This window comes from Verticillium dahliae, genomic scaffold (assembly GCF_000150675.1).
Source record: "Verticillium dahliae VdLs.17 supercont1.14 genomic scaffold, whole genome shotgun sequence".
NCBI lineage: Eukaryota > Fungi > Ascomycota > Sordariomycetes > Glomerellales > Plectosphaerellaceae > Verticillium > Verticillium dahliae.
Window position 1 is genome coordinate 476181 of NW_009276945.1, and position 12449 is coordinate 488629.

General features: G+C 58.1%; 4 protein-coding genes across 4 annotated transcripts; 1 reads left to right on the forward strand and 3 right to left on the reverse strand.

Annotated features, from left to right (window-relative positions):
• Position 1: 1 nt before the first annotated feature.
• On the reverse strand, positions 2 to 3151 carry VDAG_06749 (ral2; the record flags this gene model as incomplete). Its single annotated transcript, XM_009659453.1, has 1 exon — positions 2 to 3151. The coding sequence occupies one exon, from the start codon at positions 3149 to 3151 to the stop codon at positions 2 to 4; it is 3150 nt and encodes a 1049-aa protein (XP_009657748.1).
• An 881-nt stretch (positions 3152 to 4032) lies between these two features.
• VDAG_06750 (uncharacterized protein) lies at positions 4033 to 4481 on the forward strand (the record flags this gene model as incomplete). Its single annotated transcript, XM_009659454.1, has 2 exons — positions 4033 to 4274; positions 4397 to 4481. The coding sequence occupies 2 exons, from the start codon at positions 4033 to 4035 to the stop codon at positions 4479 to 4481; spliced, it is 327 nt and encodes a 108-aa protein (XP_009657749.1).
• A 3265-nt stretch (positions 4482 to 7746) lies between these two features.
• On the reverse strand, positions 7747 to 8556 carry VDAG_06751 (1-Cys peroxiredoxin B; the record flags this gene model as incomplete). Its single annotated transcript, XM_009659455.1, has 3 exons — positions 7747 to 8220; positions 8286 to 8409; positions 8534 to 8556. The coding sequence occupies 3 exons, from the start codon at positions 8554 to 8556 to the stop codon at positions 7747 to 7749; spliced, it is 621 nt and encodes a 206-aa protein (XP_009657750.1).
• A 1404-nt stretch (positions 8557 to 9960) lies between these two features.
• Positions 9961 to 11215, reverse strand: VDAG_06752 (NADP:D-xylose dehydrogenase; the record flags this gene model as incomplete). Its single annotated transcript, XM_009659456.1, has 2 exons — positions 9961 to 11084; positions 11161 to 11215. The coding sequence occupies 2 exons, from the start codon at positions 11213 to 11215 to the stop codon at positions 9961 to 9963; spliced, it is 1179 nt and encodes a 392-aa protein (XP_009657751.1).
• Between the last annotated feature and the right edge of the window lie 1234 nt (positions 11216 to 12449).

Here is a 12449-nt window from a genome sequence, read left to right on the forward strand (position 1 = left end):
CCTACGAGCTGGCAATGCCTAGCCCCACCCGCGACTGCGGCCCGTACTGGCTGACGCTGCCCGTGCCGGTGCCGGTCCTCTCACGCATCCGCCTCCCCTCCATCAGCCCCCGGAGACCGCGCTTCTGCAGCCCAATGACCGAGCTGAGCTCGCCGCTCCAGATCTCCCTGACGCCCCCGCCTTCTGACTCGCCAATCTCCGAGCTCCATTCCGAGCCGCTCTGGCTCGTTGTCGCGCTGAGCTCGCCGCTGCCGGGTCGGCTGGACTGTTGCTGTACCGTCGTGTTGAGGCGAAGGGCACGCGCCTCGCTGTTGCCGTCGCTGTCGCGAGAGGCCTCCGACGCGGGTGCCGACTCGAGCGAGGCAATGGGGTCAACGGGCGGCACGAAGAAGTTGGGGTTCAGCGACCCATCGATGCCGCGGCCGCCACCGGCCGCCATGGCCGTGGCATTGAAGACGGCCGCGGCGTTCCGGGAATCTAGAAGCACGTGGAGACGTTCAACCACGGCTTCCAGCAGCCCGTCTATGCGGTAGGGCCGAGCAATCTGCAGCAGCGAGCACAGTATCGGGGGCGTGCACAGCGGCGAGGACGGGGCAGGCAACGACGAGGTGTACAAAAAGTGGAGCAGTGCCTGGACGGTTAGGTAGGTGTGGGGAAGGTAGAGGCACCTTGGGCGTGACCTCGGTGGCAGACTGATGGGCGTGGGGGCTGCGTTGGGATTGTTGGTGTCGAGGCCGGTTTGTGGTAAAAAGGCGCTTCCGGCGATGCTCGACGGCGCTGTGCTTGGCTGCTTGCCAGAGGAGCCGAATGATGAGGCAATGGTGCTACCCATGGATGTGATGCTTTCTACCCGGTCCCTCGACGGCGTAATGGTCACGCCAGAGTTCCTCACAGTGTTAGAAAGGCCACCTCGGAGGGTCATGGCATCGCTGCCGTCCTGTGTCGCGGCACCTTCACGTAGCAACTGAACGAAGTAGGGCCCCCATCGCCTGGCCACAATCCGCGAATTCACAGGTATCCTCTCGCCGTGTAAGCAAAGAATATCCATGTCCGAAAGCTCTCGTAGCGCCAAAGCCTTTTCACCCAGCTCTTCGGACGCTCTGGAATGGAATCGCCCACCCGCGGTGCAGCCAGCCTTTCTGGCCAAGCTGAGGTCAGGACCGGTAAAGGGACTGCTGGACGACACGAATCCGGACAACGGCGCCGTCTTCCTCGGGTTGTCGTAGAAACCGAAAGCTTCGAGCTCTACCATGCAAACGTTGGAAAAGTTGATACGGCGATGATTGTAGTCGTCGACAAGGCTTCGCTTTCGGTTGCCCAATATAACAAAGGTGTTCCGGCGATTCCATAGCACACCGCGGTTCCAACTACCTTGACTGAACACACTGCCCCCTGCGTCAATTCGAGACCACGTCAACGTTCGCAAGTCGAGGGCCCACAGCGCATATTCTTGCTTTGAGGAGGTCAGGTACGTGCCGCTGACCACAAAGTGCGTGTCAATAACGCCGCCATTGGGGAAGCGCAAGCCTGGCGGCGAATACGCGCCAGACATTGGCTTTTCGGAAAGGGAGCCGTCGGATGATCGAATCTGGAGCTCTAGCTTGACGTCCAAGAAGTTGTAGTTGGAGTAGATGAGCATTGATGAGCCAGGCTCCCGAGCTTCTTGGCTGATGCCGCCCTCGCGTTGCGAGCCGTTTACACCCGCTTTGCCTATCTTGGACGTGACCGACGGCGGAAGAGGCGCGACAACGCTCCTGTAGGCGCCGCAGCTCTTGCCAAGAGACTGGGTCGAGGTCCATTTTAAGCTTCGCAGGTTGAAAACGCTGATCTGCTCAATGTAGTGGTTGGCACCGTCTTGTCCGCCGACAATAATCATCTCGGCGCCGCCGGACCCATCGATGTTGATCCCTATCCTGCCCTCATTAGGATTCGCCGAGGGAGGGTTGTGTTGAAGTGCGGACAGCGGGGCCTTGTGAGACGAAAAGGACGCCGACGACGGCAGGATGCAGGCGCAGTGCGCATAGCGACCTTGGGGAGGATCCTGCGTAGGGATGTACGTCCACTTGCGGCTGGGTACATCGTAGATATAAATATCCGACATGACAGTCACCTCGGGCTGCTGATCTTGCGCCGCGCCAGCCTGATTCGTTGTCGGTGACATGCCTCCGTAGCACACCATTTTCGTATCGCCGAGTGGGCACATGGAGTGAAAGTACCGTGGCGGCGGGATGTCGCCTGTGGTCTCGAGCCTCGTCCAGTGTCTTCGAATGAGATCCAGTTCGTACAGGTCGGCCGTCAAGGGCGCAGGCCGGCTCCTAGACAAGATTCTTCCACCAAACACGTAGAGCTTGTCGCCGAGTATGGTAGTCGTCGCGCCAACCAATGGATGAGGTTCCTTTCCCGTTGTCCTGTGAACGTTGCACATCAAGCCCGACAGGTGGGCAGACGAGGAAGAGGCAGAGGTGGCAACGGCGGGACCCCTGGTCTGGGTGACTGAAGGCGAAAGACCGGCGGATGCAGGACCGGCGCTTTTTGGTGTCAGATTGTCTCTCCTTTCCTCTCGTGCGTCCTGCCGCGAGGAACTCGCCAAGCTTGTCTGACTGGCGGACATGTCTGTGTTGTAACCGCCTTGCGCACCAACGTAGGCCTGGGCCTGGTCGACAGACACATTCGAGTCCATTGTGCTTGTCCGGCTGTCCGCCATGACGGGCTGGTCCTCCGGTATGGCGTCAAGGTTGTTCGCGATGCTGGGGGCAGCTGCTGGGGCTGGAAAACTGTCCGCTCCGGACTGCTCTGGGGGCGGTTCTGGGAGAGGCTTGGCAAGACTGCTTTGTAGGCTCAGACTCCTCGCATGCTGCGCAATGGGCGGCGGGGGCGGAGATCGTGCGTCCGTGGTGGGCGAGGGGGAGGACGCGGAGCTAGTAGGCGTGGTGCTTCGCAGGCCGAGCAAGGAGGGTTGCCGGCGCAGGCTGTCGTCTCGACTGGGAGCAAATTTCTTGAAGCCGCGGTAGACACCAGAGAGTAACTCTGAAGGAGACTTGACCGGGGCGGGAGGGCGATCTCGTTCTTGATCGGTGTCCGAGTCGAGGGCTTTCGATTGGTCGGTCTGTGCAGGGGAGAACTGGTTCGGGGTCAGTCCGGGGCTAGACATTTTGTGGTTGTGGTAGCAGCCCCATGGGGACAGCAAGCACTGGACAAAAGAGTGGCCAGGAAGAAGAGTCGGAAGGATCGAGAGCAAGAGACGGCGCGGTGTAACAGTGGCGAGGCCAAGAAAAGAACAAGAGCCCTCTCAGTCACAATTGGGTGGCTGTCAGATGTGTACAGAAGGAGTTGAGGTCGGGAGCGGGGGCGGAAGTGGGCGGGATGAGGAGGAGGAGGTGGATTTGGAAGTCGAGGCCATTCGGCAGTGGCCGAGGAGGTCAAGATCGGCCGCCGGGGAGGAGGTAGGTCATGAGGGGGGGAAGGGGGAGGATAGGGCAGAGAGAAGAGGTGAGACGAGGACAACGATAACGCGGGGAGGACGAGAAGAGGAGACACGAAGCGGGACGAGAGGAGGATAGAGATATGGAAACGACCCAAGGTCGGGTCAAGTTCGCTTCGTGGGGAGAGAGAGTGGAGAGAGTGGTGAGGCAGCTGGAAGCGAGGTGTATCTTTTGGTGCCTACGCCTGTGCCTGTGCCTGTCCTGTACCTGTGCTTGTGCCTGTGCTTGTCCTTGTCACGGCGCTGGGGCCCAGGGGTTGAGCAAGCTACCCCTTCTTCCCACAGCTTGGGCCTTTTCCTCGTGGCCTGAGAAGTGTGTGTGCGTGTGCGCTCTGGGCAAGGGGCATGGAGACGGGGCCTTGGGACTTGGGACTGGGGATTTGACAGGACAGGGCAGGCAGGGCAGGCAAGGACAGCATAGGAGAGGAAGAGGATGGGCCAGGACGCCGGTACGCCAGGACGCAAGGACGCAAGGACACAAGACAGGGCTCGGGGGACGGGGAGAGACAAGCAGGGCCCGGCCGGGAGCCGCAGGTAGATTGACAAAGAAGATGATGGTGGGTTCGCCCAGGTGGAGGAGAAGGTTCAGGATCAGGGACCCAGGCGAGACGAGGAAGCTCCAAGGAACGACAGCTAGAAGGACGGGGAGGCGTCCGATAGACCAAACGACGTACCTGACAAGTCTGACTGGCTACAAGGATGAGGTTGAGGTTGAGAGCGAGAGGGGCTCAAGGGTCGCGCGAGGCGCACGGCGGGTCGCGATGGACACGACGGGATGCGAGATGCGAGCGAGGTAAGGTTCGCTCGGGCGAGGTGACGACGTTATGGTTTTTTGGGGGGGGGGTGCGTCGCGTGTCGAAGAGGGATCATCGGCCTGAACTAGGTAAGCACAGGTGGAAGTAAAATGTTGTACAGGCAGTCAGATGAGGGAGAACCCCCGAAACCCCCAGGTCAGGTCCGGCCAGGTCGCCGTAACGACAAGGTCGAGTGCGGTGAGTGAGGATGATTAAGATGCGGCCAGCCCGGGGGGGGGGGGGGGGGCGAGCGGCGAGCGGCCAGGTGGTAAGGCAAGGCAGATAGATAGGTAGTCAAGAGGGTGGGAGACAGACAGAGAAAGAGCAAGGTAGGTACGGTACCTGGGGGGAGCATCAACAGCAGCACCAGCACCAGCACCAGCGTTGCAGGCCCTAAGAAGTTTCGAGCTAGATTGTCCGAGACGCAAGGCACGAAGCGGTCGATCTGTCGATGTTGAGAATGGGGGGGAGGGGGGTAAGTGTGGAAGGATGATGGGAAGTGCCTGGTGTTCGATTCATTCCCAGCAAAGCACATGGGCCCGCGCACAGACTGTCCGGTCAAATGTGTTTGAAAGAAGCGACGTTGTCCGTTGTCCGGGAAGCTTCACCCCACCTTGCTTTGTAGTCAGGAGCTAGCGAGCACCTCGCCCTTACCTTATGTGTGTCCGTCGGTCTATCCACCTGCCTCGCCTTATGGCGCCTCCTGGCTAAGGTACCTACCGCACACGTAGAGTACCGCACTCCCCTGTCTACTTAGCTCTCTCTCGGTTTGCATCCGCCCTGTCAGGTACAGTACGCCTGCCAGGGCTGCGAGGACAACTTTGTTAGGATGAGCGAGCGCACGGAGGCGCGAATGAGAAAGTCGAACGAGCAAAACGGGGAAAGAAGAGGGTCAAGTATTCATCCAATCCAATAGGGCAGGCATAGTAGGAGCCCGAGACGAGGGGTACCCGCACCTTTGGGGACCACTCACAGCGAGGAACACACCCCCAGAAGCGACGGTGGCTTGGTAGCTCGGGCGGCGCCTGAACACGAGAACCCCTGGCCGCTCCTGATCTATTGCCTCCGTGCCTTTGTTCGATGACTTCTGGCCTGTTTCTGCGTGGCGCGCCCATGCTGTTCATCACCAATGGCGTCGTTTTCGGTGGGGTGCATGGCATTGTCGTTCCCGACTGTCCGGTGTGCGTGACTGGTGTTGTCCTGCACTTCCTGGAGAGAACCGTTCGCCTGTTACCTCGTCTGACGAAGCTTGCCTTGCGCATACAGTGTATCTGCCATGAGCGAAGCATGTAGTACGGAGGTGAAGCAAGGTGTCACTTCCAGATAGGTATTCGAATAAGATATACATGCAAGTCTAGTAAAGTATACCTTGTCCCACCTACCTACCTACCTACCTACAGTACCTAGGTACACACCGTACATAGGTGTCTTTGGGATCAAGGTACCTTGCAACCCATCAGCAATCGAGTCAGCAACAGGGACCACCGGGTCCAGCCTGTAGAAACTTCACTGACGCCAACTGAATAAACATTGAGCAATCCAGCCATCCACTCAAGCCACTGTGTCTTGGGCATTGGGCTGGGTTGGCGCTCTTGCGACCAACGACACGTTCATCCAAACAGACACCTGGCCGATCTGATCGATGCCGGCCCACCGCCTCATATGAGTGGACGTGTGGACTACCTCATCCGAGATTTGTATGCAGGCGAAGCGCCCGTCACTGGGCGGTCGTCACACGCATCCCGTGCTGCGAGGGGCCAGACATGGACGGTAGAACATGGATCGTACAGATGAAAGGGAAAGGGGCCCAGCTAGGTACGGCATCTGGCATATCTCGATCAACCGAATCGGCTTGTTTGCGGTCCGAAAAAAGACGCACCTCACCCTTCGCGCAATGCCACACCGAGCCCAACATCAGACGGACCCTTCATTTCGCCCCCATCCCATATTATTTCGGGGCCGCCCCCCCCCCTTGCTATTTTTCGCTGCCCACATGGTGTTTCGTTTCAAACCCGTCTTCCTCCTTCTAGCGGCCCCTTCTTCCCCTTTTTTTGCCTTGCCTATTCTGTCATCTGTCAACTGTCGCCTTTCACACGGACATGGCTGCGCTTTCGCGCGTAACTCTTCCGTCATCCGTTTGTATTTACCTAAGGTACATATGATATATATGAGCTCTTGGCAGCAGCTGTCGTCGTCGCAATTGCAGATGCCCCGTCCCACGTCGATTCCCGAATATGCACTGTTTTACTCGCTGACTACGCGCTCCTGCTGATCCGCGGCCCAACCTGCTGACCCCAGCCGTCTGGCCCAGTAACCCGTCACGAAAGACAGGGGCACGCGTGGATTGGAGGCAAACAGACAGCCGACGTAGACGCAGGGGGCTGGAGCCAGTCAGCCATGGGTGACAGGGACTAGATACCGCTCCTCGTCTCGCACCCGCGGCATGCACACCGCATGCCGCTGTGCGAGGGAACACCACTCTGTACATGTACACCGCACGCGCCAGGCGCCAGGCGCCAGGCACCTGCGCAGGAGGGGAATCGACCTGTCGACATGGTTCGGGAGAGGGTTTCCCTACAACTTGGATGAACACGGGCGGGAAACAAACCTCACGGCCCTTGGGGCCCCTGGCCCCTGACAAGTTCTTGGCCTGGCCTGCGGGAGCATCGCGAGCGAAACCCTGCCACATTCAAATTCGGTACGGAGCCGTAGCCCGGCCGTGGCCCTGGGCAACGGCATGCGGAGACACCCCCTTCGGACGAGCACCCCCCCCCCCCCTTCTGCTTCTCCTCTTCCACCTCCGCCTCACTCTCTCTCCAACTTGGAGCGGGCGATCCCTCTCTTACTGTTCATCGGTCGTGACTCGCTTTTTTTTCTTACGTGGCGAGGCGGGCAAGTATCGTTGTAATCGGGCCGGTCCTTGCCCCCTGACTTGTCCCGCCCGTCCGTGGGTGTGTGAGGCGCGGCACCTCGGCGGCCGGGGAAGCCAAGCCGAATGTAACGCGGCGGCGCGCAATTGGCTCAGCGGGAGCACCGTACCGAATTTTCATGTGTTTTCTTTTCGGTGCAACCCGCCCGCCGGACCAAGATTTTGGCACGTCACAGCATTGGCGGGGTTCTCATTCAGCGAAGGGTCGCAGGGCGTAACTTGAGTTTGGCCTTTTTGGTAGTTATTGTCACGTCACATCACATCACGGTGCGAACAGCCACTGAGATTCATCGCTTTTTTCATTTCTCTTGCAGGGAGACGGCAAGTTACGTCGCACATCCAAATCTCATCGGGAGGGGATATATATAGTAGGACGTTTAGAAAGTATGCAACACAAACATGGCCGTTGCTCCCTGCCCCCGGCGCACCCGTCGCCCGTCTGGGGCGGCGCTCGCTTCGTCCACGGCCTGGTTCGTTTGTTTTCCGTTTCCATCACGGCGGCCCGACAAAGCGCCCCCAGACGGCAGCCCACTCGTGGCCACTTACGCGACGGTCGCCTTCTCCTTGGGCAAAGGGGTGAAGCGCAGGTAGGGCTTGACGATGCGGAACTCGGGGAACAGCTCCTTGGCCTGCTCGTTCTTGACGGCGGGGTGGACAATGACGTCGTCACCGGGGACCCAGTTGATGGGGGTGGTGATCTTGTGCTTGTCGCCGGTCTGCAGCGAGTCGACGATGCGAAGGACCTCGGCCGAGTTGCGGCCGGTGGAGGCGGGGTAGGAGAGGATGGTGCGGATGGTCTTCTTGGGGTCGATGATGAAGACGGAGCGGATGGTGAAGGCGGTGCCCTTCTCGTCGACGTTGGTGGCGTCCTGGTGGTCGATCATGTCGTAGGCGAGGGCGACCTTGCGCTCCTTGTCGGCGATGATGGGGAACTTGACGGACGAGCCCGTCACCTCGTCAATGTCCTTGATCCAGCCCTCGTGGCTGCCGAGCGTGTTGGCCGAGAGGCCGATCAGCTTGACGCCGCGCTTGGTGAAGTCGGGCTCGAGCTTGGCGAAGCGCCGAGCTCGGTCGTGCACACGGGGGTGTAGTCCTCGGGGTGCGAGAAGAAGACGACCCAGTTGTCGCCGACAAATTCGTGGAAGTCGATCGGGCCGTTGGTCGTGTCGGCCTGGAAGTTGGGCGCGATGCTGCCGAGGCGAAGACTGCCGCAGAAACGTTAGCTGCATGGCTGCAAGCGAGGCCAGCGCCGTTCCTTCTCAGAAAACGAGTGTCTCGTGGAAAGGAGAACGTGAGCACCAACGGTGGGGGCATGGAAGCAGAACATACGGAGCAGGGCGGGAGTCAGCCATTGTGATGGTTGTGTGAGTGTGATGTGGTTTTGGGTGTAGAGGAGGGGGGTATGAGAGGAGAGGCAAAAGACTGGAAGGAAGAGTAGACAGACGTGGGGGGGGGGGACGGTTGCGCAATTAAATAACCCAAGAATCATCCATTGAGAACAGCCACATCAGCCTTCACAGCGTCCCGTTCGCGTGCTTTCTGGCCTGACACGGCATCCGTCCCTAGCGCCGTCGTCCCTGTGCTTGTGCCTGTGTCTGTCAGGCCAGCCAAGGCCGGTCTTTGGCCTCGAGGTGAGGCAGGCCACGGACCCAGGCGAGAGATTAGAGGCCGTCCTCCAGTGAAACGGCCGCCTTGTATTCTCGTCGTCACATCACCCGCGGGAGTCCTTGTGTTGGCGAATGCGCCTGCCCTCCCTCCCTCCACCCTCCTGCTGCCCCTCATTTTGCCCCTCCATGATATCAGTCGAAACCTCCAGGTCGTTCTTGCCCGCACGCGCGCCTGACACTGTCATCTTCGAGCTGCGCTTCTACAGTTCTGGGATGCCTTTCCTTCACATAGTCTTCAGCTTCACCATATGTTACTTTCTCAGCCGTCTCACCATGACTTGCCCGTTCATTCAGCTCCTCCATCGCCTTCATCTTGGATCACGCATCAAGCAGAATGCCCCGCGTCTCAAGCTCGCCTGCCCCTCCATTGGCGTGCCACCCCCATGAGGCATGGCGCCCGATTGCGTGCTGCGGACGTCTTGCCATTGGCCACACCTCCACGTCCCCGCCCCATTATGTCATCCAGAAGCTCCAGCACATCATCGACGCTTGTGCTTGGCTTTTGACGCCTCTTTGGGGGTTCCCGAGAGAGTTTTGGGGGGCCGTTGCATGAGTGCGATATCGCAGCCTGTCGACAATGCTCCTTCGGGGCCCTGGATTGCCGCCCTGAGACGAGACGTCGAGCCTGAGAGGTTCTCAGTGTTACCACAACCCATGGCTCGGGCCTAATCGGGTTAGCTAACTGGGTATTTAGTATCACAGCTAAGAAGATCAACAACTTTATGCGCCACGTGCAGGACCGCACCTTGATTCGGCCATCCACTACCAACTTGGGAACGGTTCTGATCTGGCAGCCCGTGACCCGAATACCAGACTTACCACTGCGGTTCGCGGTGGCATACGACAACCCAGCCTCTGATACTTGGCTACCTGGTTCAACAAGTGCATATTCTCAATACTGCACCGATCGACCGCCAACGTTCTGCAGAACCAGATAGTGCCTTCACTGACCATCTCAGGCGAGCAGGGACATGTCCCCACAGAAAGCAGTATCTTTCTTCATATTTTAGATCTCCAGGAGATCGAGGCCCTACCAGTCAACCCCTAGGCTCGCTCTCATGCAGCCGATGCTGCATCTTCATCTTCCAGCTAAGCCCTACCCGTGTTGAGAGGGCTCATCGCATCGAACTCGTGACTTGTGATGAGTGAAGGATACGTCACGCCGCCCTGACGCAACGTCTCGTCCATGACCTCCATAATGGCAATGCTCTCATGCAGTGGCATAGTAGAACTCTCTTTTTTGCCGTCGTGAATGCACCTCGCGGCCTCGTCCGCCTCCCAGAAGAACCCGTGGCCCCAGCCCTCGCGGCCGTCGTCCTTGGGAAAGGTGCACTCTATCAGTTCTGATTCTTCTCGGGCTCCATTCCTGAGGACGCGGTAGCCGGGCGGACAGTAGGCGGGGTGCGCCATAGCAATCTCACCCTTGGAGCCCTGTATGCGAATGGATGTGGCCTTGCCAGTTTCTGAGGGGTCGCTGGCGCTACGGAGGCTCGTGGTGGCGATGCCGATTGTCTTGTGTTTTGGGAACCGGCAAACGACAACGGTGCTTTCATCAGTGCCGGTAAAGTACTTGTTCATCGTGGAAATAACCTCGGGCCCCTCTTTTTCAGCCTCTGGCTGGAGATGGTAGAGAACTTGGAAGACCCAGGTCAGGGCGTAAGTGCCAAAGTTGAGCAGTGCACCCCCGGCTAGTTCTAGATTGACCTTGCGATGAACGTCTGGGAATGTGAGTTTTCCTTCCTCTTCGGCTGAGTAGTTGAATGAGAGATCGGCAAAAACACGTTCGACGACGCCAATCTCGCCCGAGGCGATAAGCTCCCGCACTTTGACGCTAACAGGTTGGAAGCGCGTCCAGACGGCCTCCATAAGGAAGACATTCTTCTCGCGGGCGGCTTGGACAAGCCGGCGAGTCTGCTCGGCGGTCACGGTCAGGGCCTTTTCGCAGAGTACATGCTTATGTGCCTGGATGGCGAGCATGGCGTTTTGGAAGTGGTGTGAGTGCGGCGTCGCTACGTAGACAATGTCGACGTTTGGGTCAGCGACTAGCTCGGCGTACGAGCCATACGTCTTAGTTTCATGAGGCGGACATTTGATCTTCGCGAGAAAAGCTTCCGCTTTTTTGCTGTCACGCGACGAGGACACGGCTACAATTTTGTGCTCGACGTCGGAGACGCCGCGGCTTGCGGGGCTAGTCTGAAGGTCCTTGGCGAAAGCTACATCTATCAGTCACTGCCACGGTCGAGGCGAATATGTCCTTAAAAAGCAGGAGTTGTGGTCTTGGAGACGAACCTTCGGCAACCAGGCCAGTGGCGATGATGCCCCAACGAAGCGTGAAGGGGGCCATGGTTTTGGTGATGAGATAGCCACGCGCGTGTTGATGCGATGCTAAAACGACGAGATGTCGCGTGTTGCTGTTGGCGTGCAGTCGTGACATCAGAGGAAGACCTGCGCCATTTTTCTTTGTGAGTGCCGCTGATGCAGATAGCTCTATCGCGGCAAGAGAGACGAAGCCGAATCGGAGAGAACAAGGTGCAAAGATCCCGATGGCGCTAGTTGCGGAGATCGACATCCCACTACCTTACCTGGGGCCTTTTACAGCGGCTGGCGCCTTGCGCAGTCGAGCTTCGGGCATCAAAGTCCAAAACTAAGCCGCACACTGACTATGCACTTACCGACCACTTCCTACTCAACAGCCTTGACTCTTTTTGATACTCTGGTTGGGCATTTGTTGCCTTTTATTGCCTTCCTACTTGGCAGTTTATTACCATGGAAGTGGAGCCGACACTCGCTCTCGTACGAGTCGCTTTAAAGCCCACTCGATCGAAAGCCGAACGAGCTAAACCAAGGGAAAGGGGGCTCTCCCGTTCAACCCGCATATGGAACAGAGCCTAGGAAGATTTAGGTTCTCATCTGTGAGGAAGAGTATATCATCAACTTATCTAGAAATCTGATATCACATGGGCTATCCTCTGCGGCCGCCAGGAGTCCCCTGCGAGCCACAGACCAGCGGGCTAACCAGGGGCTAGGGACTACGAGAACGTGTGTATGAGGACTTTAAAGGGCCCTCCAAGCTGCGGAGGGCCAGAATGCAGATGAATTCCGACCCTATATCTATATTCTATTGCTGCGGACCACGTGTGAAAGACCTCTTCACTCTGCTCCAAATCAAGCACCGACAACAAGTTGCTAAGCATCATGTGATGAAATATCAAGAAGCCCTCTACTACATTCTGGCAAATCGCACTGATAAAATGACGGCAAAAACTGTATTATAAGCAATGATATCTTACAAGTAAATCTTTACGAACCACTATGTATAGAGAGATAGAGGCTGTTTCAGAAGGCTCCTACGGAACCATATCAACACGTTGCCCTAGAAGGCTAGTTTGGGGGTTCGAGATTGCGGGAGCGTGTATGTAAGGCTTGCAAAAGGCCAAAATGCAGATAATCTCAATCCCCATACCTTACGCTTGACTGCGGATATCGCCCACAGCACTCTGCTATCCAACCGCCCCAACACAAACTCATCCAGGCTGTCCCACGTTCTTAGGGGATGAAAGCATCGCAGGACTTAAATA